General features: G+C 41.5%; 2 protein-coding genes across 2 annotated transcripts; one reads left to right on the top strand and one right to left on the bottom strand.

Moving 5' to 3' along the window:
* Positions 1-1,051: 1,051 nt before the first annotated feature.
* abcg4a (ATP-binding cassette, sub-family G (WHITE), member 4a) lies at positions 1,052-19,162 on the bottom strand. Its single transcript, XM_031760080.2, has 15 exons — positions 18,857-19,162; positions 16,365-16,602; positions 10,682-10,799; positions 10,406-10,538; positions 10,272-10,322; positions 8,976-9,121; positions 8,762-8,885; positions 8,428-8,542; positions 8,204-8,343; positions 6,785-6,883; positions 6,495-6,663; positions 6,310-6,410; positions 6,065-6,223; positions 1,679-1,797; positions 1,052-1,549 (listed from the first exon to the last, which is right to left on the bottom strand). The coding sequence occupies exons 2-15, from the start codon at positions 16,591-16,593 to the stop codon at positions 1,324-1,326; spliced, it is 1,929 nt and encodes a 642-aa protein (XP_031615940.1). The 5' UTR covers positions 16,594-16,602; positions 18,857-19,162; the 3' UTR covers positions 1,052-1,323.
* A 1,673-nt stretch (positions 19,163-20,835) lies between these two features.
* tcnba (transcobalamin beta a) lies at positions 20,836-22,065 on the top strand. Its single transcript, XM_039618714.1, has 4 exons — positions 20,836-20,989; positions 21,073-21,208; positions 21,371-21,504; positions 21,844-22,065. The coding sequence occupies exons 1-4, from the start codon at positions 20,908-20,910 to the stop codon at positions 21,915-21,917; spliced, it is 426 nt and encodes a 141-aa protein (XP_039474648.1). The 5' UTR covers positions 20,836-20,907; the 3' UTR covers positions 21,918-22,065.
* The last annotated feature ends 3,049 nt before the right edge of the window (positions 22,066-25,114 follow it).

Genomic DNA, 25,114 nt, shown 5'->3' with positions numbered 1-25,114 from the left:
TGTAGATATAAGGTGTAGTGTATGTGCAAACAAGGAAGCAGAGAAAACTCAAATCATTCTAGTTCAGAGGCACAAAAACCGCCCAGCCAGCATTTCAAGTATCTAACATTGTTTTGAACAACACGCATCTGTCAGACATCAGCAAAGCAGAGAGAAAGAGGAGGAAAGGAGGAGGGGACTTTTTTTCAGCTCAGGGAGGAGGCAGCTAAAGAGTCATACGAGTGGAAACAAGCATTTCAAAGAACTGTGTCAAAAGAGCGACACTGATTAGACAAACAACACTTTTCTTCTTCTTCTTCTTCTTCTTCTTTTTTTTTTTTTTGCTATTTTTTTAGCCATAATATATGCTATTGCACTTCAACCAAAATGCTATTCTGTCTGCGATGAAGACGGCCCGCTGCATCAGGCTGCAAACAGCTTACTCGCTTTCACGTGTCGCTCCCAATTCACTCAATGCTTCCCGAGTTGTGGCAGAAGCAAACACGTGCAGGAGCAAGTAAGGAGTCGTTAGGGCCGGATGCGGGGCGAATCCATGTCAGTCTTTGTGTAAGACACATTGCTTAACATATTCACAAGCTCTTCATCCGAGGCAAAGTGTCCCATCACTGTGAGCGTTGGGGCAGAAGGCCTGCGAAAATGATCCTCGCTGGAGACAGACAGCGAGGAGAGTCATCCACTGGCAGTCGATTTCTGTTCCATAAAGACAAGTCGCCACGCCGTGCATTTTGGTAAGGATACCTGACAAGATTATCCTACAGGAGAGAGAGATGAGCCCCAAAAAAGGCTTCCACTTTTCTGTTGGCTATAACGGAGGATCTGACTTGAAATCAGGGTCATCTTGATGGCTGCTGTTCTTTGTGTCAATTAAGCAGATTCTGATGTGGGCCTTGAAATACCTTTTAGGCACTGGATTAAGAAGCTCCAAGTTACAAACACTTTCCTGGAGTCACCAAAAAAAGTACATTTTTAAAATTCTCAGTTTAATGAAACATGCGATCTGCTTTTTTGGGGGGCGTTCTGTCCACTCATGGTGCCACTGAACAATATTTTTATTGTATTTATGAAAGGTGATGGTGACCATTACCTGGCATACAGTAACGGTGTGCAGGGAACAACAATTCACAGTTGAAACTTTTCATTTTCTTATCAGTAAACTTTTTCAATCTGTGCCCTACTGTACAGTTTGAGTAATGGTGCAGCACATACTCGATTGATTTTGTAATGTGGAAACCGAAAAAGAGAGACGATAGGTTTTCTTACTATCTCACACTTCTGGGATATTCACGAGCATCCATATCCATTAGCAATGTGCCTCTGGATGTCTTAACGCTCTGACTTGACTTTGTAGCGCAGAACCAGGTAAGTGGCGAGTCTGAGGATCAGGAAGAAAACCCCCAGCACCATGAAGTCCACGTAAAGCTTTGCGTCCTCCACATCCAACAGCTGCAAGACCTCCTCTGGCTTTTGAAACTTACACACAGGCTCTGGACATTCGAGCTCAGACCGGTTCATCCCATAAATAGAGAGTATCACCCCCTCAAAGCCATACCTAAAAGTGGGTGATTAAAGAGAGTCAGTGTAGACAGTCAAACCACACAAACCATCGACTATAATGAGTTTAGAAAAACCCTGATTTTTCTATTCAACAGCCTTAGAAATTAATTAGTAGCTGACATACCTGACATAGGAAACATAAGAGCTCCACTGTAGGTATTTGGGAATGGTGTCAAAATTGACAAAGAAGCCCGAGAAAAGGAGGACAGGTATGGCTGTGACTGGGCCCACAAACGTTGCCACCTGTGGAATAAATTAGCAGCGAAAATCACATGAAAAGTTTAATTTGATACTTTGTAAGCAGACAAAAGAAAGTACTGTAGTATAGCATTTTATATTTAAGAAAATAAATCAGAACTGGCCTGTTTCACTCATTCATGAACAGAAAATGCAGTTTCAAAGACTTAGTTATAATAAAAAGCTTGTATTATCATTTTCTGCTGTTTGCTCACACTGGTCACTTTTTCTATAAAATGTGGGCTTGGTGCATCCTCGATGATGCAGGTAAGGAACATTGATTCAGTTCATCTGGAGACAGCATTTTTCTGTTAGAAGAACATTTATAACTCATCCAAGTGATTTCTTCCATCTCAGCTGAGTGCACGTTTCTCCATATTAACAGTACAGCTGCACAACAATCAGAACCAGCACCATTGCCTAACAACGAGCGACAAAATCAGCTTCATGATTGTTAATATGCAAATTATCATAACCCTTGCTCAGTGGCCATATGTGCTATTTACAGAGACTTGGGGAATGGCTGGGAAGCCACATCAAAGGTGGGATGTTGCAGTTCAGCTATACCTACAGGTTAGGGGGCACTCTTTCAGTGACGAGGATGAGGATCAGCCTAGACATGGAGGAGAGCTGGTTCGAGCAAACGGCCATATGTATAAAAGGAACGCAACCATGTCTAGACCAAGGAGGGTACCTAAGAGTATCTTCACATAGCTGATTAACTGTCATTTTAATATGCATATTATCCATCCATGTTCTTTTTCCTTTTTTCTTGGGAAGAAGGGAGCATCTGAAGCCAAGAGGTGGGGTACACCGTGGACAGGCTAGTCTGTTGCAGGGCTGACACACAGACCATTCACACTCACATTTAAACCTACAGTCAATTTAAAATTGCAAGTTAACCTAACCTCACCAACTACATGTCTTTGGACTGTGGGAGGAAGCTGGAGTACCCGGAGAGAAGCCGCGCAGACTTGGGGAGAACATACAAAGACCACACAGAAAGGAGATTCAAACCCAGGACCTTGTTGCTGCAAACCACCATGCCACGACGCTCTCTGAATGTAATGTGCATATTAATGACCACAAACTGAGCTCATGGCTCATTGTTTGGCGATGCTGCTCGTTGTGATTGTTGTGCAGCTGTCTTGTTTATAAGGCTGGGAGATCTGCAGTCAGCTGAGACTGAAGATAACACAACGTCCAGATGAACTGAATCACCTTTCTGCAATTTAGAATTTGTTCTGTTACATTGTGGAACTGTAATTATAAATGGTGCTTTTTTCCCCATTGCATTGCATTACAGATTTTTGAGGACCTTATCATTCATTGTGGCAAACTACAAGTGGTAAGAAGACACTATGCCACTGCGAAGTCTGGGATACTTGTCAGCATCTATGTCAGTGCTGGATAACAAGTTATTTAAAAAAATATAATAACCAAGTAATTGCATAACTTTAAAACATCAGCTAGACACCTTATCAAACTCTGTCAAGACACCTTTATATAAATACACACAGTATCCACCATTCTGGGATGGCTGTAGGTCAGCAGGTAGAGCAGGTCATCTACTAATCGTAAGGTTGGTGGTTCAATCACTGGCCGCTCCAGTACGCATGCCAAATATCCTTCGGCAAGATACTAATCACAAGTTGCTCTCTGCTGCATCCATTGGACTGTGAATGTTTGACAGAAAGCACTTTTGTAGAAAAAGTATTTTTAAAAAGTGCTTGTGTGAATGAGGCGAGTTGTATAAAGCGCTGAGTGTCTCAGGCAGAGTAGAAAAGCGTTATATAAGATCCAGTCCTTTTACCATTCTCTTTATTTACATGTTGCATACATATTACGTGTTTTTATTGAACAAATGCCAAAATTAAAACTGAAACCAACTATCTGCAGAAATTTTTTAACCATGCATCCAGTGTAACTTTGCCTCACCAACAACAGAAGCCTTCACAGAAGGTTACAGTGACATCAAGCATGCCTACAGAGCGACACCCCTCCCCCACCTAGGACAATCTGACCACCTCTATCTGCTCCTCATCCCTGCCTACATTCCCCTCAGGAAACAAACCCCTCGAAGCACCCAGGTCATTAAAACATGGCCAGATGACGCTCTCCTCCAGCAGAGGACTGGTTTGATCTGAAAGACTGGTCAATCTTTGAACAGCAGGACCTGGAAACCTCCACTCAGTCTGTCCTTTTCTACATCAAGTGCTGTGTAGAGAATGGGACAACCAGGTTTTTCCTAACTGAAAACCTTAGATGATGAGTGAAGTACAGGCTCTGTTCATGACTCATAAATCAGCCTTCATGCTGAGGGACATTTCCCTGTCCTCAGCCACCGCCAACCTGAGGAGGGGCATCAAATAGGCCAAGGAGGCCTGCAGGAGGAGGATAGAGGCTTCTTCACCAATAGCAACCCCCGCCAGGTTTGGAGAGGTATCCGAACTCTCAGTAACTACAAAGGACAGAGCCCCACAACCCCCGACAGCAGCCTCAAACTCACAGGGGAGCACAACACCTTCTTTGCTCAGCTTGAGACCACCCAACCCCCGCAAAATTCTGAGGAAGAATAACCTGGACCAGAAGCTGCTGCTGGCCTTCTACCGCTCCTCAGTGGAGAGCGTGCTCTCCTACAGCCTGGGTGTTTGGTCCTTAGGGGCCACAACTGAGAACAGGAAGGCTGTGCAGAGGGTAATTAACACCGCCCAAAAAATCATTGGCTGCCCTTTTCCCATTCTGGAGATCATCGCCAGATCCTCCTGTCTCAGGAACCAGAGCCATCACAGGTGACCCCTTGCACCTCACCCACCACCTGTTTGACCCGCTGCCCTCTGGTTGGCGCCTCAGGTCAATTAGGTCCAACACCTCCAGACTCACTAACAGCTTCTTCCACTGGGCCATTCGGACTGTCAACAATGACTATCCCCCCGAGCTCATCCCTGCACACCTACCCACCAATCTGAGCAATGGTCTGAGTAACCTTCATCACTCAGGCCACTCAGACAGGCCACTTGCCCTATTCAGAGCAAGTCTTTACTTTGCACTACCTCCGAGCACTTTGCAACTATTTTGTTTTCCAGTGTGTGCCTTTCTCTTATTTTGTATATATCTGTCTTGACTGTATATATTTCTCCTGTTTGCAGTTTATTCCTATTGTCTACTATTTAGTGAGTGGAGTGGAGTGGAGCACCTACAATTTCATTGTACATGTACAATGACAATAAAGGGCTATTCTATTCTATTCTAAAAAGCCCACCCTCACACTTTCCACTTTTAAAGAAAGCTATATTCCTAAATATAGACTTGCCAGAATAAACAAAGCTAGTTTACCAAGAACACAGAAAATTTTGTTAATAAAAATTTTGGATTGCAGGGATACTTTTTTTTTCATTTTGATAAAGGGTGACCATCTCCACCTACGTTAAACAATAAATGATTACAACACCTCATCTGACACACACAATCTCTCGTTGTGTGCTACATGTGAAAAATGGCAATTTAATGCCAAGATGTTCACAGCATTGTTCAGAGTAAATGTATGACTAAAACCACCCACTACTGTAGTAACGACTCTGCCGTGTGAGCCCATTCGATTTATTTCAAACAGTAGAGACAGTCCAGCAGCGAAACAAGCAAAATCTGACACACAAACATATTTTACTTTACTGAAAATCAGTGAGTGCACTACAGGTCCATATTTACATATACAAGCATTTATAATATAGCCCATAACTAAGGGTGTAATTCCCCGGTAATTAAATGTAATTTCATTGTATTTTCTTTGAAATTTCAATGTATTACATTTACCTACAAATACTTAGGCAGGGACACTAGAATAAGGAGGTAACAACTCAGGTTTTTACAGGAAACAAAAAAAATAATTACACTGTAAGTAATTTTAGATTGTGTATCAGTAGGTTTAAGTACTGCATAACTTCAGGTACCATACAGGAAAGAACAAATAACTACATTTTAAGTCATTTTAAGTTGTGAATAAGTTTGGGTTATTTTACAGAAAAGGAGACACAACTTACACTGTAAGCAACTTTAAATATTGTGTAATTTATTGGTAATTTTGCAAAAAAACAAGCAATATTTCCCCATCTTAAATAGTACATGTACTTATGTACTTTTGTATATGTACTTTTTGGGGTGCACCAAGCTACTTATTATGAAGTAGCTTAACTTTGCCTCTATCATTATAAAACCACATGGGTGCATTTATTTTTTCTTGTAAGTTGGTGGGAGGGAACACTCCATTACTTACCTGCAGAGACGTTGATGCAGCTCCTATAAGCAGACCCAGCGATTGCGCCACCAGCGCTGTGGATGTAGACAAGGCCATAAAGAGCAGGTAGCGACCCACCTCTGCAGGTTGTTCTGTCATCCAGTACACTATACTACAGTACATAATTGGACAAATCACCTGTGAAGCAGATTGTTAATGCAATTAGTTTAAACTGTACTCCACGCATGCACAAAATATAAAGTGTTCAAAAAGCAAAACACTACCTGGAACGGTATGTCAGCCATGGTTTTGGCCAAGTAATAGGCCTTCAGGCTGTACCAGTAGTTAAGATGTTCTCTCATAAACACAGACATCTCTAGAGGAACTGTGGAACAACAGCGGCATTAAAAGACTTTCCACTTGTAACAGACAAACAACTTCCACTCTCTGCATAGAAGACAAGTCTTACAGGTTAGCACTGTGGGCATCAGGGCAGCAAACATGAGGAAAAGCATAGAGAAGAAGAGGAAGCCAGTGTTGTTGAAAACCTTGCTGGCATCATTTCCAATTTTGAGATAGAGCAGGCCAATGAGTACTCCAATGGACAGATGGGACATCACCCTAAGGTGGGTCAGCACCTTGAGAAAAGAAAAAAGAAATACAACTCAAAAGTCTGTAACTCATGACAAGAATAAAAACAAAGTTTAAGTAAATTTTAATTGATAAAATCTGGAGATATTTATAGAGTAAATACTATACCGTATCTCTGCATATCGTAATGAAGGTTCTTTTGAAGAGGATGCAAAACTGTGTGAATGTACTGGTGGCGAAGCTATGCTTCTCAAGCGTTCCTGTGTCCTGTGAAAAAATAGAAATTATAGAGTACTCACATCAGTTAAAATGATAACATGTTGCATTAATTTCTGGTGTATTTTAAACAAGATTTAGAGTCTTCCTGTCTAGTGGCAGAGACACTCGCAGCTTACTTTTGTCAAATAATTAGAATATGAAGATGATGCCTCTGTGTGTGTATGTTGAACATTAGGTCACAGCTAATAAATGTCTATAACTTGTTTTGTTTTACAAAAATGAAAGTGAAAACTATGAGGATAAGGATATCTCTATTCATCTCCACAGGGAAACACGTTCTCTCTAATTATTATTACTAGGAGCAACGATCAGGATGCAGCAGCACCCCGGGGCCAGCTCTTCGTGTAAGCCACTGCTTTGGTCAAGGGCACAGTGACGGCAGAATTAACCCAGTGTGTTTTCATGAAGAAACCAGAGTAAGCTGGAAGCATGAGGAGTGATCGCAAACTCCACATGGACCAGGTTCAAACTCAGAACTCCATTTCCTGTGCAGATCTAAGCTAAATCCACACTAGCTGTAGTTTTATTTAAAGGACAGATACAACAGTGGTTTTCGTCTTCAGAATCAGAAGGGTAATAAGTGCATAACCAAGAATAACAGAGAAAATCAATGACCTCACTGCGCTTAAAGGAAGCAGCAGGGCACAACTGCAGTATGCATTAAACAGGAGTAACCGTAAAGCAGAAAGCTGTGGGTGGTTTACAGTCACGGTTCTAGCATTTTTGCTGATGCTCTTATTAAGTTATTATATTATAAGGCTGAGAAAGACAAAGTGAGAAGACAGCTTATAGAGACTAATGAGACAGATCAATGGAGTGGAGTAGGGATGAAAAATTTGTACCATTTAAAAGGTATTACTGTGAATAGGAAATAGGAAATGTCTATTTTTTTTATTTTTTTGCCTCAATTTTTAGCTACTGAATATATTTTTTATTGGCTGTCATAGCAGCATTTTTAAGGTTCCCATTCAGCTGTGAGCAATTTGAGTATCTGGGTTGAAATACGACCCAGGAAGTACAGCACTACTACTTTTTATGAAGGTATCGTTTATCATTTCTATTATACGGTGGCTTTGTAGTTTAGAAATATGTTGCCTGCATCTAATTGTTAATAGAGGTAGACAACAATAATGAACGTGGTTTATTCCAGGAAAACCAGAGACAACAAAAAGCAAGATTTGATCAATTTTCCTAATAATTGAACAGTTCTTTAAAATGAGTAAAGTCTGGTACTTTCAGGGGTTTAATAATGTTAAATACAAGACACACAGAGTGTGTGTGCTGTGTTAAAGCGCTGATATCACTTACACTGTGACACTGTGAGGGACAGGAGGAGTCAGTTTTGTCCCTGGAGTTCTTCTTGCCCTCCTCTGAGCACAGTCCGCCCTGGACTGCCTCAAACAGCACTGGGTTCAGGTCTCCGTACTCCCCCGATGCCACCTCAATGACTGGGAATAGAGAGGACAAGCTAATGAGAACAATGCATAACATATAAAAAGTTATGCATGGACATAATCTTGTAATCAACTCACTGAAATCCGCTGGATTATGATATGTCGGGCAGTGGAGACCCAGGTTCTTCAGATAAGGGATGAGGTAAGGGACTGTGCCCTTGTATATGCACTGACCCTGACTGAGGATGTACAGCTGGTGAATAGGGAACACACGTACAGAGTAATCAACATAGTTTTGAACACAATGGCTCCGTGAATAATGCATCAACAAGTGACAAAACAACAGCGCCGGGTATCGACTGATGCACAGCTTCAGCCGCATAAAACAAACCCTGCAAGCATGTAGTGTCTAGGTCTGAGCTGCAGCTAATGGGTGGTGAGGCATGCCCGGGAGAAAGAGCACTCAAGTTACCTTATCAAACATCTCAAAGAGCTTGGCACTGGGCTGATGAATGGTACAGATGATTGTCCGTCCTCCCTGAGCCAAGGACTTCATGAGGGAAACGACCTGGAAGCAGGACGCGCTGTCCAGACCACTTGGATGGGACACGCAAAGAAAGATGGACTATTTAGTCTGCGTTTAAACTGAAATCATACAGAGTTAATCCAGATAATTGTTGTCCTACCTGGTGGGCTCATCAAAGAACATGACAGGTGGATTGTTAACCAGCTCCAGGGCAATGGCCAGTCTTTTACACTGGCCCCCAGAGAGAGAGATGGTACGTGTCTGAGCACACTCCTGAAGGCCCAGAGCGGTCAGGATCTCATCCACCTTAAACCCAAACAAAGAGAAGTGTTGGAACACCACGGCACGCTTACTCAAAGCTAAAAATAGAGGTGTGCAATATGAAGGATTTCACTGCAGACAAGACAGTGGTCATCAACCGCAGCTGCACATCAGTATACAGCGTTTTGCTGCCTTCAGTGCTGTTTGGTGTGGATCAGACAAGTATTCTGGCTCCAATGTGAAAATGTAGCTTGGTTTAGCTGTGATAATATAAGGCAGGGATGTCGAACCTATTTTGCATCCTGGGCCACAGCCCGCTTTAATGTTACTTTGGCCAGAACAGTTAAACCCACCTTTCTGTCACTGTACAGAAGTTTAATCACATATTTAATCCCAGAGATATCTTAATATGAGAAAATGAAGCGCAATTACAGCAATATGTTGATAGAGAAATGCTGTTGTGGTAAATGAAAGAAATGTGTCAGTGAGTCTTTGTCTTAAATTGTAAGAAATAAATTTGTAAAATTACAAAATCGTCCGGTAGCTCGTTGGCCAGAGTGTCCCGTAGTTTTTACAAACTGAATGTTTTAGTTGATTAGCAGAAATTTTCATTTATTAAATATTTTACTGAAAAAAAAAATTTCTATAGTAGGTAACTGTTTATCTATTACTTAATTATTTGTAATATGAACAAGGGTGGGAAGTCATTATTTGCAAGAAAAGCTGTCAAACTTATGGAAATACAATTAAAAGTCCAAAATATATGACTTCCTAAACATTTTCCAAAGCAGTCCAGCGGGCCGGACTGGAGTTTTTGTTTGGCTGATTCTGGCCCCTGGACCTTACCTTTGGCACCCCTGCTATAGGTCATTGATTTCCATTATATCAGGCAACTATTAGGTTGACCTCCTCTGTCTTGTCTGTGCCCTGCTTCTCTAAATAGCACAATATAAATTCTCATTAGAGAACTGTTTCAGGTTAAAGTGGTGACTTAAAAGTCCCAAAAAATTAAAATGATCAAAAAGTGTCCTCCTCATTTTTTTGCAGTTTTACCCCAAATTACCTCAGAAACATTTGTATTAATGGCAAGGAAAATCTCTGCAGCTAGACACATTTCTATTCATTTCCACACCCCTAACACCAGCAAGCGCTTCTCCACGTGATGCAGAAATACCATCAGTAAGTTCAGACTTACAAGCTCCTTTTTGACCTGGACGCTCTCATTCAGTTTCAGATTGGCGGAAACCTGAAAGACAGACAGAGCTCAGCTCTCATTACTGAACTAGGATTTAATGAGAAGTTAAGATTTTACTTTTTTAATGACCTCACCATCATGGCCTCCCTCGCAGTGAGGTGTGGCAGCAGCATATCATCTTGCATGATGTAGCAGGACATTTTCCTGAAAGTCCTCAAATCCCTCGGTCGGCCGTTCACCAGGATTGTACCTTTCATGCCGGTCTCCCTGTTTTTAAACACAGTACCAGCTTCTGAGCATGACAGACACCTCTACATGTTCATATCATTCAATTTAAAAAAAAGTTTTAGACTATGAAGGAGAAGATCTTCCATTTCCACGTCTGCAAACACTCCAAGTGCAGGGCTCACCTGTACCCCGCCAAAATATTCATCAGTGTGGACTTTCCAGCTCCAGAAGGCCCCATGATGCCAATCAGCTCTCTGCTGTTAAATCTTCCTGACAGACACTTCAGGAGGGCTTTATAACCTGACAACAAAAAAAGCTGAGTTATTTATAATCATGTGATTAATTTCACCAGTTATTCTTATAAGCAGCACTACTTCAAAGTTAACACTCACGGTTTTAGGCCAAATGTTAGAAGGTCTAATGTGAGCATTTCTTCCTTTGGATTCAAATTGAACTCTTTTACTTATTCATTTAATCTTTTATTTATTTGTTTTTAGTGTGGCCCTGAAATGATACGGAAAGACGATGAGAACGAGAAGTACAAGAACTGTGTGAAAAAAAAGAGTAACGATGGAAAAATAAAACTGAATGCTCCTGATCTGATAAACAGCTCGTTTAAAGTGTTTAGAGCGGGAGTACTGCACTTTATTACCTTTGCCAACGAGGGTGTGTTTTTCACAGCATTCACGTGTCAGTTTGTCTGTAAACAAAGTTTTGATTAAATTCTGATAAAACTTTGTAGGAGTGCAGAGTAGGGTGATGTTAACAGCCCATTAAAAACTGGCTTACATCCACCAAGTCTTCAAGGTCAACTTACAGATTTATTGGTCAAAAAAACTTTTGAAAGTAGCCTAAAAAGTTTTAAATATGTCACATTTGACCTCTGACCTCAATAGATTGATCTGAAGGTCAAAGTGATAATAATGCTATATTGTTATATATAGCTGTATATGTTTCTTCCTGACATTATTTGTACTGACAACATATAGGCATATATGGAATAATGCATTAGGATTCTAGCTATCATGTTACTTTCGACCTCTGACCTTTTCAAAGTCAAATAAGGTCAAACTTTCATAAAATGTCTTCATCTTTAAAACTACACTTAAATTTCTGCTGCCTTTATTTGTATTGGCAATAATTAGGAAATGACACCGATATATGGGAATTTTAAATATCGCATTATAGTTTGCATCCAAATATCATGTCACATTTGACCTCTGACCTCACATTTACGTGTCACATCTGCCTTTCTTTCAAACTGACTCCAAAATACATTATATCTTTAAAGAAAGTGTTAAGAGACAGAGGATGACCTGCTTAGTTCATTAGCCATATAATATATAATCAGCTCAAGTTATTCATGTCCAGTTATTGACAAATAACTTTATAACTAAATAACTAAATAACTTTATTTAGTAGTATTTCACTTGGAATGCATGTTCACATTTACTATATCCACAAAAATAAAAATAACTCAGAATTATATCAAGTAGTTTCAACAGGACACTTTCCACTTAGTTTAAGGCACTACACAAAACAAAAAGATTTCCGAAATATAAAAATGTAACATTATTCCCCTATAGCTGGCTTGGTGGAGGTCTGCGCTCCTCTTGTTGAATGTGTGTGTTACCACCCTCAGGCTTTACAAGAGACAAAAGCATGAAATGAACTCTTATATCCTGTGTTGGAAAGTAAAGTGCTATGACCCATCTGCTTGGTCATTTTTAAACTACTTGTTAAAAAAGACCTTTTCAGCCTCCCGACAGTGTAACAGTGAAACAGGCAGTTTTGTGTCTCCAGCTGGAATGGACTCAGCTCACTGATTTTAGAAGAGCTTCAACAGACGGTTATGCAGGTAGCAAGCCTATTTTCACTCCACCACTTAAAGTCCCAGACGATAAATACCACCTTTAAGCAGAACTAAGAGTCCTGTCAGTCACAGCGCAGAGGTATTGGCCATGGCATCCCTACCACCCAGCAAAGGGAGTCTTATTGTAAGTTAAAGATGCACTTGCTGTTAGAAGTGACTTCTTAAGTGAAGTGTGCATACAGAATGAAGCTTGAACTGCAGTTAGAGGGGGCTAGGGTTCAGGTGTGAGACAAAGGAAACCAAGTTTATTTGTTTAGCACAAAGACAGCTTCAACTGCTCTGTGTAATGCGTTAAAATGCTTAAAAAAAAGATGAACAATAAAAGGCTAATTCAAGAAAAGAAAACCTTTAAATGCAAAAGATATGAAAACAAAACGTTCCAAAAGATTAAGCACAAAATTTAAAAAATACAGAAAAGTGAAAACTCATAAATATTACTTTTAAGTGGGAAAGAAAAAGAACTTTAGCTTAGTTTTAAAAAACACTATAGTTCAGACATATCCAAGCTCTCAGAGTCTCTGAGACCTGCAGGGGGTAGCATACTGGCAAAAAAGACAACAACGTTTCACCACGTTTGGAGTGTGCACATTAAAGCAGTACTATGGAAAAATCTAAGATGATGATGCCCTCGCTAGCACCAACAGAAGAACCACAGTCATTACTCCCATGCAGCGGTTTTAACAAACGGTTGCTTTGGTGTGGCTTGCAAATGAAGATGACTCAGGTTTTAATGATGAACTTCTCTAACCTTTGCAGTTCTTGAGGCACAATGGGAACAGCAAAAACAACCAGCTTGTAGCTGACAGAAAACCTGAAATCTTTTTGAAATCGAATGTCAAAAAGAGCTTTAAGTACCCTGGCTTTTGACACGTCTGCCTCGCCTTACCCATTTCTCCAGTGTCCGTACGGACACATTTTCCTGTCTTGAGCTGTGTAATTAGGGTCTCAGCAGCACAGCTGCCAGCCTTCTGAGTGAAACAGCCTAAAAGTAGTGCCCCCTCCTCCTTTCAGTGCTATAACATCAGACAGCCTCCACTCAGACAGCAGAGCTGCTTGCTGCCACAGAAGCAGTGATGCCATGGCATGTGGTGCATACTGATGATCTAACCTGATGCTACAAGCCGTGGATGATAATGGCCTTATCTGTGTGCGTCTGCAGGGACATAACCCAGTGCCATGAGAGCCATAGATTATGTGGCTCACCTCACTGTTCACTGCTATATTCAGTGAGTGACTAAAGCCTGATCTCATAGACAAAGTCAAAGAAGGGGAATAGCATCAGGTGTGGCCATCACATGTCTAAAGTGAAAGAACATTATTAGATCTTTCCCAACAAACCTTCTTTTTTTCCCCTCACACTTGGAGTTCACTGTTTGTTCACTGGTATCTATATTATCTAATTTCATTCTATCCTTAAAGGAAGTGTCTGCTCAAACGCTGCCTGGTTTGGGGGGAGAAAACGCAATCCATCACAACAGACTGAAAAAAGAAAGAACACTTCACCGCTTTGCACGTCTATAACATTTTTATACATATGATGCACAAAAATGATTTCTTTAAAAAAGCAGCAAAACTAGAAACACAACCCTTTTATTGCATGCATCCCTCTTCTCTGTCAAAACCTGATATCTAGGCTGTCCACCACACAGCTGACACTTCAGTCAGAGACGTGGGTGTGCTATAGGCTACTGGTGAGAGCTAATGCATCATGGAGCCACGGGCCTCAATAAGAGATGAAGAGCGAGTGATAGAAGCGTAAGCTCTTTCTCACTTCACAGCCTCATTTTCAGCCTGGCTGTTTAATGGAAGAAACAGCTCTGTTAAACTGAAGGGAATCATTCTGAACTGTCCAGGCTGTGCAATGCAAACAAAACAAAGAGGACTGGAATCAGAATATTTAATAGATAATAGCCAGCCGTATGGCAAACAAACAGAGTGACGACGTGGCTCCCAATTTACCTTCATTTGATCACACAGACGTCATGTAGAGATTTCGTTTTCATATTTGATCAACACTAATGAAAAATATCCATAACCTTTCTGCAAGACAATGTCAGCGATCAAGCAGGATGCGCGATTTACATCACAGAGTCTCAGAACTGAGCATCTATGCTCCATTTTGAGCACGAACCACTCCTTTTACAGATTAGAGATTAGCCCTAAAAGGATAATGGTACGGGAAGTGCAGCATTCAGTGAATAAGCTGCAAATATAACAAAAAAATAAAAGCAACCCTCCTTTGTCTACTAACCAGATGATCAGTGCAGGTGCAATGAGCAACTCACAGTAAATCGCCTGGGGGCATGTAAACATTTCCCACTCTCCCTTCCTCCCTCCCTCCCCTTTTAAGTATGAGCTAGTGTTTCACCAGTTATTCCCCACAGGAGGAAAATATCCTCAACATGAAAGCGGGTCACAGTAGCTTCATCCTAGCAGCGATAAATAACTGGCCTCACGACAAAAGGGCCCACAATAACAATAACACAGACAGAGGACGGCTCATGCATTACCTTCCTCCACTGACTTACAGTAAACAGAAACTACGTTTACTGCATTACAAGTTCGTCTGCTTCCTGCTCATCACAGAGATTTTCAGAGATGACTCATAAGCAGTGTGTCACTAACCAAAAGACTTAAACACATTAAACACAAATGACATCACTTGCTCACGGCTCGTGCACATCGCCCCTTCTCCTCTGCTCTTTGCTGTCCTACAATGTGTAATTCAGAGGGAATTATATAAAAATGTGTGTTTTTCAGAGGGGAAATAATCACTTGATATAAACGCACACAGCAGATCAGCAGTTCTAAGCTCTGTGCTGTTACACCTTCTTTGCAGCTTTGATCAGAGAGGAGCAGCTCTGAGCTTAGCTGGGTAAATGAGGCACAAACACAGACCAGCCCCTCAGAATAAACTCCAGCGCAGGTGAAATATTAAAAGATCGGAAAGTTAGGTGTGGCTTGCTTGTGGTTAAAACAAATGAAAAGGCAGAATGGGTCCGGTATGAGGCGTGATCGGAGGTTCAGCGAGTTTGGACAGAGGGTAAAATGACAAGGAGAACCTCTTTATGAATGGAGCCACTTCATTTGCAAAAGCTGATGGAGAGACACTTTCTGTTCACACATCATCAGGCTGATGAGCTGAGGCAGGCACCCCGATGAGACAACAGAAGCAAACCAGGGGCTGATTTTAATAAGACTTGCCTCCAAAAAACCATGTGCTTCAATGCACAAAGCAACGCTGGATTATTGATCCAAGCTAGAGGGACCCTTGCTGTTCCTCTTCACTCCTTATTGATACTCTCCACGAATTCAGGTTTCACAATACTCCTCTGCCAGGCTTTCATAATGCGCATCAATATTACACAAGACTGAAAATAGCACAACCTGCAATGCATCATGTAGAGGCTTTCCTAGGGTAACATGTGCCTAATGTAAATAAAGGATTCCTCTGAAGCACCCTTTATCCTCACATTCCCCCATCCTTTTGAGCATATAGAGCATTAAAAAAAGCAGCTAAACCGAACAGTTTGCGGAGGGTGGTTTATTTGACGAGTTGACTGAAGGGCGGAGGCTCATCAGCAACCAGGGCGTTGAGTTTAAGCGCTGTTTGTATTTCACGAGCAGCTCAATCATGGGCTTGACTCGCCATCACCACAAAAGAGACGCAAGCAGTGTGCCAACCTGCAAGTGTAAATTATTTACTATGTCTAAACTGTGCTGAGCGCAGCAAAGCTTGCAGGCACACTGGCTGCTACAACATGGTGGAGGTCTGTGAGTGTGTGTGTGTAGTGGGCTGGGATTCATGTGGCAGAATAATGGAGAAGGGTAACAGAAAATAACAACAACAAGAAAAAATTGTTTTTCTTAAATGTCACAAAGGCTTTTAAAGGCCTCCCTTGAAATTTCCGAGCTCCTCGTATTGATCGCCATTGGTGATGTTTGCTTGCTCATCCATCATGGTTACTGTGTGAATTAAGCATTGCCCGTACCTCTCCTCCTCCACCACGGACCCTCCCGGATGGTGTATGAAAGCTCATTGAACTCCAGGTCCACAGCGGAGCGGCGTGGGAGGTGGGAGAAGCGCTGGGCCTCAGTGATGTGGTTCTCTACTTTCTTCAGGTGGGTGAGCAGCGGCGCCTCCTGAGGCGCTCCGCCATGAAGTTTGGTCTCCTCCATGGGGATGCTGACCGAGCCCTGCTCGATCGTCTTCTCAGCCATGCTGAAAAGCTGCAGGAGAGGGAGAGAGGGAGACGTGTCAGCCTCTGCTTCAAAAGCAATGGCATGTCTATCTCTGAGGTTTTATACAGGTTATGAAGTGTAGCTCCCCTGATAAATGAACCAAAGCATGGTTAAAGATTTCATATGAAAAACATCATGATTTTTTTTTAAATGAGACATGAATGACAGAGATAGTTTTTATGTCACATGCTAGATGTAGTTAGAAATAAAAGACACCATAATAAACCAGATTAAGGCAAACTTTAGCCGGTAAACGGCACTATTCACGCAGCAGCTCTGATTCATTTGAAGTATTTTCGACGTAGTGAACAAACCGACTTTTGTAGCCTCAGCAGAGGTGAGTGCATGAGGGTGTGTTCCAGGAATGATTTTAGTTTAACTGCAGACATCATCCTAAAACTAGGTGCTGGACATGATCTGATTACAGTTTATTCTATGGACTGGCTGTTTTAAGGGAATGAGATTCAGAGCGTGAGGAGCTGGGATCTGGTTTCAGTCCTGCAGCACACTTGCAGTTCTGCTGATTCACACAAATTCACCCCGAGTTGAGGAGCCTGTTGGAAGTGTAAACAAAATTATAACACAGTTATTTCATTAATCATTAATAAAAGTCAATAGTTTTTGACACACATAAATTACTATTAGAACTAAGTTGAATTAACTCGAGGGATAACGGGCCTAATTCAGACAGCTTAAGGAATTAATTGAGTGGCCTGGTTTTGACCAGCACTAGTTTGTTATTAAGAACCTTTAAATGAACTACGTGGATGTTACACATCAACTTAAACATATTAAAGTACTACTGTGTGAGTGAATGATGTATGCCCAAAGTCCTGACTCTAAGTAACTTGATTACATGTAATGATATTACATAAGTGCAATGTAAAACTTAAATTCGAATCTGGGCAAATGAAATTTACTTGATTCATTTTACACCAAACATATCGGTGCATTGTTGAAAAAATTGTATAGATACATTTGATCAGTAATGTTTGTGTTTAAGCAGCAGGCTTGTATCAAATTTTGTGTGATATTGTCCAAAATTGTGGATTACTTGCTTACTGGCATGTCCTTCATAGTAATGTGGAGACTGATGTCTGTATGTTCACAGATTGCTCTGACTTAGTGGGTCGGTATGTATATTTAACAAGCTCATACTATTTATATATAATCATCTTTCTTTATAATATAAAAGTCTTGTATGTATCTAATTTTAAAAGAACAAAACTAATGCATAAAATTTCAAAATTATATCCAAATAATTTTGAAAAAGAAAAACCTAGTTATGCAAGTCTGAAATGGCCATACTACTACTACTACTACTAATGTGTCTTTAGGACAGTTTTAGCCATTGTGGACAGATACAAATAAACAGGACATTGCAATGCATGCAATATACACATACACAAACCACGCCAGATCATCCACTTAGCCACGTCCAAGGTGTGATCATTACAGGTACATCAATGCTCATAGACCACCAACGATTATTACATGACACCAATCAGATCACATATACTACTGAAATTTGGGATGGATGTAAAACTATATCAGAAAACATTTGTGGGACACGTATTTGAATAACTACCCAAATCCAAACTGTTTAAGCAATTACTGTAAAGGCTACAAACGTCTGCTGCTGTCATGCAAGCCTTGCAGTGCTTGCAGTAGTACTCTGAGTCAGTGTCTGCCACCGATGACCTACTGTATGTGTAATAAAATATCCTCAGATAGAATAGGGCCAGTGATGAAGATTGACCAAGGCTTCTATTGATCATCCTGCCATTAGTGACTTTCCATTACAAGCCTGCATATAAGTGTTGTAAAACCCTGACAGACTTTAATGGCCTCTCAGTCAGAGGAAGGCCTCAGTGTTTTACCATGTGCAGCCCTAAAGACAGGACACGTGAGCTCGGGCAGCCATAGAAGAAGTCTCCTATACAGGGGGATGAAATATGGTTATCACTATAATGTATAGCAGTGCAATATGCATTGATTCTGCGCTCTGCAGAGACTTGCCATTGGTGGTGAGGGATGCTCACAGCTCTCCAAAAAGCACCTGTTAACAGTAAAAGGGTGAAAGCCAGATATTTAGCAGAAGTGACTTTTTTAAGTAGATGAGTCATACATTAGTATGATCTGAGGACATCCTTGCAGTAAAAGTGGCTTCACCAGTCAGTCCTAAATATGCAGTGTGTTTCATTGCACATGCACGCACATACACGCAAAACATTTCACATACTTGTGTTGAAATGACCAGGTGAGCAGCTCAGCCCTGGTTTCCCTCCGGGTGAGAGCAACAGTGCTCAATTGATCCCTTCAGGCAAAACAGCCCAGTCCTTCCACATCAGGTCTCCCAAACAGTCCCAGCCCAGCAAAAAAATTCAAAAAATAAAAAATAAATAATAAAAATAAATAAATGAAGATAATCACCGCGCGCCACAGTCCAGCAAAAATCAGCGGGGCAATGAAGGACCGAGCTGTGTTCCCCTTATCAATATCACTCGGGGTGCGGCGCACATCATCCCGCATCAACTACAGCAACCCCTGAGATTAAGATCATGTCCGGCCTCAGACTATGACTGCATCCCGGAGAATCGTCAGGGGAGCGGGAAGCCTCTCATGTTTTCCCTCGCAGAGATTGTTCCTTTCATGAAATCCGTCCGTCCCGAACTCGCATCCAAACGGCCTGTACTCACACACATCTCCCGCAGCGGTGTGGACGCCAATCCTCAGTCGGTGACATCTGGAATCACACACACAGACACACACACTAAACCAAGCAAACAGCGCTGCAGATGCTTCAGCAGCATGAGCTGCAGCCCGACAGAGCAGCCGCCGTTATCCTCTCGCCGGTTAGTGCGTCTGTGTGGTGCGCACGCCGGTCTGGGATGCAGGGCGTTGCTGGCAAGATGCTAGTGGAGGAAACAGTGTTTTGGGTTTTTGACAGATCAAATCGTCATCCCGACCTGGTGTTTTTTAATGAAATGGAAATAAAACTGCGTGAACAATAATCTACAGCAGGGCTGATCGATAATAAGCACATTTCCGAAACATTTTAAGAATACTGTGGGGATTTAAAGCTGGGACACTGAACTTAAACTGGGAACTCATAAACAGTTAATTGAATGTGTTCATATCGCTGTGACTGCTAGAGCCTTCTTGATTAAATTGGCCTCTCTGACCGCAATTTAAACATGTTTTTTTGTACTGATTTTTGTTCTGTGGTTATTTTTGGGCTATCTCTTGCTGGGGTAACGTACAATATACAGCCTGTATATGCATAGATGTAATAAGTGTATACATCCAATGCTAATACATATGATAAAGTCTGGCTCCATCGCTGTACACTTGGAGTAAACATGAGGACTTCAGGCCCCTCTGTCTCTTTAAAGGCCGCACCTGCGCAGCTGCCTGGTGCTGATGCTGCAGTGCCCGGGTTATTTTCGGTAAAACAGACGGGGTTACTCGCGTTCAAGCGGGCCCTACATGCCTTACATCACCCCTGAGAGGAAATCAAAACCATTTTTAGCCAATCGCACCTGCCTCTTAATCAGACTAACTTAAAACGAGCTCTCACTCTCTGGTGGCCAGACGAACAATTTCAGCAAACCAGCCCATTTCAGTCTTTCTCTGCCAGACTCATTTTGCTAAGAGGAGGGACCATATTTTTTTTGTCAGACGGTAAGGTTTAGACTTAAATCAGCAGGTTTTAACTTTGGTTCTTTTAATTGAATTCTCTGTAGATCATCCTTGGTGTAATGGGGGATAAGTCAGTTGACAAAATAAAGATGAACCTGCCGTTTTTAGTTCTATATTGATGTTTTGTGTCCCCATAACCAGGTTCGTCTGATAAGACTTGGGTCACATTTAGTGTCACCTACATTTATTATTCTACTGTCAAGATAAAAAAGAAAAGAAAGAAAGAAAAACTTGTTTGCGTAACATAATATTTGTCTTTAGGGAAAAAAGAAATTCTCCCACCCTGCCATCTGAAAGAAAAACCCACAGCCACAGGACAGATCATGAATCATCTAGTGTAACCTCCGAGATAACAGTGTTTCTGTATTCATAAAGCACACATTAACCATCATTGATTGTCACATAAAAGCACTTCTGTGTTAGTTTTAAGTTTCAGGATGTGAATGTGAATGTTTAACCTCAACAAAGGTATCTGAGAGTGCCCCGTGACTTTCTGGGACTGGAGTTTGCTTACAAATGTGGGTTAGGCATGCTATAAGTAGTGAGGTGATGTGGTGTTAGACACACATCTGAGAAAGAAGATTGCTCGACATGGCACTAAGGACATCAGCTCTGCTCTCTGTGGGCTTTTTCCTCCTGCTGACATGTGGCGCTCTTACAGACACAGATGAAGGTAAATTTTACAGAAGCTTTGATCTTTTGCAGAAATGCATCATAAATTGTATCACATGTGAGATGCTTTGCGTGCACGATCAGGATCCCTCTCTATCAAACTGTCTGTGGAGAACGAGCAGTCTAACGAGCCTCTCAAGTCCTACTCCAGCAGTGTGGTAAAGGGAGGTGTGCTGCTGGGAGCTCTGAGGAGACTGCACGATGCACAGCACGACTTTAAGTGAGTCCACCCATGACATCCCCTTTAATATAACTGTCTATCTTCCTTTATTCCTAAAAAGGAGCCCTGGCTGATTCTCCTACATATTTAAGCTGATGGTGACCCAGTTCTGCTCTTAAAGAAACTCTGGTAGAGAGATGCCCTGACTGTTTGTGTTGCCAGGTTCACAGTGAAGGAGGACCCAAACTTTGGCCTGTTCTTGGAGAGTGTGAATGGAGTGGCTGGAAATAAGGATGAGAAGACATACTGGGAGATCCTGTCTGAAAGCTCCGGAGAATTCAACAGACTGGATGTGGGTGAGTGTCATCCCCAGAGCTTCACTTCAACATATCTGAGGACGACTTAATGAGCCGTAATGAGACAGGAGATTGGGCTGTCTTTTTCAATTACTGCCTCCTACAGCTATTGTAAAATTATCTGCTATGAAAACATTTGTGCATGTTTATCTTTTATAGAAGGAGAAGGCAGTGGTACTACACATTAACAGTGATTTATCTATTAAAGCAACTTTTTTTTTCTTTTAAAGGAAGGATGCTACGCCCATTGTTATTTCAATTAGCTGCTGTTTCTGTTATAATGCTGTGTCAGGCTGTATGTGTGTAAATATCAGTATTTGTCATCTAAACGTCGTACAGGGATCGGCTGCTACATGCCCAAAGCGGATGAACACATCGTCTTGAGGTACACCACCTGGAGTCCTCAACAGTGATGCATGCTGAGCAGTAACTCCTCAGGATCACATGTGGAAGGGAATCAGTCCTAAATCTCACACTGGTGATGCACTTTGTGACAAAACAGCGACATCTAGTGGTTTAACCTGTAATGTCGTTTATTAAAGGCAATGACAGAAAAAAACACATTTTGAGTCTGTTTTTCGTTTTCAAAATGAAATCCATTTTAGTTGAGTAAAAAGAAAAGACAGAGGAAAAAAGTTCTGAAGTCTAAGTATAAGCCATTAAATGGGAGCAGAGGTCAAAATTTAAATATTTAAATATTAAATATTTTGTCATATATCTTTTGAAAATCTTTGATTAGCGACTTGCTTTCTCCACACTACTCCTTACCATTTTTTAATTTAGAACTATATCAAGTGTCACAGGCCTGCCTGGAAGCGTGTTGCTCAGTAGTTGTTTTGTGAGGAGCGACGGGTTAATGGACACGGGAGATGACTGATAATATAATCAGAATATTATTAGTGCCATCTGTAAAGCTCTGCTTCAGGTCTGCGTGGCTCAGAAGTGATCTGAGTTACGCTTTAAATGTTAAACCTTTGATTTCAAAGACATGAGTAGTTTTTAATTAATTTCACATTCATACAATTGGCTTGTGATATACATTACTCAATAAATAACTTGAAAATAAAAGTACACACAGCATGACACCTAAAGTATAAATGCTGTTAACAGATAAGTTCTACATCACTCTCTCTGTTAACTCTGACCCCTGAACAAACATCTTATAACAAGATTAAGGTCTCAGCTCCTTCCACGACAGATGGGCTGAGAGGAGACGCAAGATGCCAATCTCTTTGGCTTCACTTCCCTCTTTCCTTGTTTCTCTGATTCCCTTCCTTATCTGAGGAAAGTAAAGATGCGCACGTGTTTGCAGACATCCAAGCTAAACATAGTATGTGATATATATCTGGACAGGAAATGATGTTGAAAAGCCCAAAAATGGGGTTTAAAATCAGCCAAAGTCGCTTTCTATTTCAAATAATTGCTGAACTTTAATCTAAACCTCTCAGGCGCCTTTCACTAAATTTGTCCTCCCTTTTGTTTTCTGACCCTCTTGCCGCTTTGCATCCTAAAGAGTGACTTAACACTGGCGTGCCAGAAGGATTTGTTCTTGCCATGTAATCCTTTACATACAGAAAGCAGGCAGCCAGGGTTGGAGTGTGTGCCAGAGAGATTAAATTATTGTCCTTAAACACCCAGATTTGTTCTTAAAATTGGATGAAGCAGCAGAAATGCAGCGTGACTCTTTGCTCTACAGCCGGTCTGTGTCTCCTCTTTGTCTGCAGCCTTGTTGCACTGTAAGCATGCGTTCTCTGTGTTTTAGCCTGCAGACACTTGAAAAAAACAAAACAAAAAAAACAAAGCAGATATTATTCCTGAAAGAAGGATGGCAAATTCATGTGTAGAGCAATATTCAAATGTATTTGTACACAGACAGCACCGCAGCATGCTCATTCTGCTTTGCATTTGTCCTGACAATGTGGAGGTGGAAGCCACTCACCACACGAGAAAGCGCAGTCACAAATGCAAGGGACACATTGTGCAAAGAACCGTTTCCAGCCGGTCTCCTTCTTCCTGCAGTTGTCTAGCTGAGTGCAGCCTCGTTTGGGTGGGCCGAAGTAGCTCTTACCCACGCAGGTGGAGTTGCATGTCCCACTCAGTTCACTCTCGCTGATTTCAATCTGCCCCTGCTTACACATTCCTAAAAGGCAAGTCAAAGAGCGTAAATGTTGATACTGGGTCAGAAAACCTTTTGTTGTTGTTGTTGTTTTGTTGCGGTTTGTGTGGACTCACGTAGGCAGATAGGTTTCGGAGTCCAGAGGCCATTAGGCTGACACGATCTGGTAGAGTTTCCAATAAGCCTGAATCCTGAGCGGCAGGTGTACCTCACCACAGATCCCACCCACCAGTCATTACCATACACTACTCCATTGTAGTCCACATCTGGCCTTCCACAGTTCACTGACACACAGAGAAAAGGAAATGCAGGAAATACAAAGCACAAGACGAAGGTATTTTAAACAACAGTGACCTTTTGTTTCTTCGCTCTGATTCTGAGTCTTACCTCTGCACAAGGATTTGTAGCCGAGCCAGCAGCAGCTAGAGTCTCCACAGCGATCTCTCCTCAGCTCCCGGTGCCGCGCCTTACAACCTCCTAAACAAAGCGGGGCTGACCCAGACCAGTATGTGTCATCTATGAAATTCGGCTGGGAAATCAATATTATCTCACCTGAAGAAGAAAAATACTAAATCATTGGCTTCTTAATACACAAGGATTGGACAAACATTCATATTTGCCATGACTTAGGAACCAGAAAGTTATTGAAGAATCTTTGTTTTGTGTCCCCATAACCAATTACAGCATTACAGTATCAGAAAAGGAGATCTTACCACTACCTTCCAGCTCTCTATTCCACTCAGGAAACTGAGATATCCCTCTGTGGATGGACCCAAACAACAATGGGAGCAGCAGTATGTAAAATCTCAAAGTTCCCATCTCCTGATGAAGTAGTTTTTCTAAAAAAAAATGTTTTAGGTGCACCCAGGAACCAACTAGCAGCATTATACTACGCCATCACTAGACATGAAGCCATTAGAATCAGTCCCAGGAGAACTGAGTTCACTGACTGCAGGAAGAGGAAGCAGCAAGAGAGAGTTTAAGTAATGCTTGAACTAAGCTGTGTGTGCTGGCTAATCTTGTACAAACAGCTAATGCTGTGCGCTGTTTATCATCCTGGGACTCCACTTGGGCAAAGCTGTGTCACGATTTTGACACCTGATCAAAGGTTTTTATTAAGTTTGAAGCAGAAGAGGGATGAAAAAACTACCGTCTCCAAATTTATGAGAAGGGCGATGGATAACAGAGGTACTTCTACCTTAAACACAGACACTTTATCCAATGCACAACATTCACATTAGGTGAACTAACTAAAATATATTAAATATATATAATTATATAGAATATATTGAGAGAAATGTAGAACTTTGTTTCGGTCAGCATGAAAAATTGTAATTGTTTTCTGGGTTTTTGTTGTCTCTCTTGTATGAAAAAAGCAGAAAACAAACCTAATGTTGGCCTTGTTGCTTGAAAACAACCTGCTGAAGTTCAAACAAAGGAAAGAAAGATGATTTAAGTGACTTTGAACATAGCATGGTTGTTGGTGCCAGACGG

The sequence above is a fragment of the Oreochromis aureus genome, linkage group 10 (genome assembly GCF_013358895.1).
Source record: "Oreochromis aureus strain Israel breed Guangdong linkage group 10, ZZ_aureus, whole genome shotgun sequence".
Taxonomy (NCBI): Eukaryota; Metazoa; Chordata; class Actinopteri; order Cichliformes; family Cichlidae; genus Oreochromis; species Oreochromis aureus.
This window is presented reverse-complemented; position numbering and strand designations above follow the sequence as displayed.

Excerpts from the sequence above, each read along its gene's own strand:
- abcg4a (XM_031760080.2), bottom strand. The coding sequence starts at position 16,593 with ATGGCTGAGAAGACGATCGAGCAGGGCTCGGTCAGCATCCCCATGGAG. Across the intron at positions 8,543-8,761 it reads TCTTTGAGATGTTTGATAAG|CTGTACATCCTCAGTCAGGG; the intron begins GTAACTTGAGTG and ends CCTATTCACCAG. Across the intron at positions 1,798-6,064 it reads CTGCATCAACGTCTCTGCAG|GTGGCAACGTTTGTGGGCCC; the intron begins GTAAGTAATGGA and ends TTTATTCCACAG.
- tcnba (XM_039618714.1), top strand. The coding sequence starts at position 20,908 with ATGGCACTAAGGACATCAGCTCTGCTCTCTGTGGGCTTTTTCCTCCTG. Across the intron at positions 20,990-21,072 it reads TCTTACAGACACAGATGAAG|GATCCCTCTCTATCAAACTG; the intron begins GTAAATTTTACA and ends GTGCACGATCAG. Across the intron at positions 21,505-21,843 it reads ATTCAACAGACTGGATGTGG|GGATCGGCTGCTACATGCCC; the intron begins GTGAGTGTCATC and ends AACGTCGTACAG.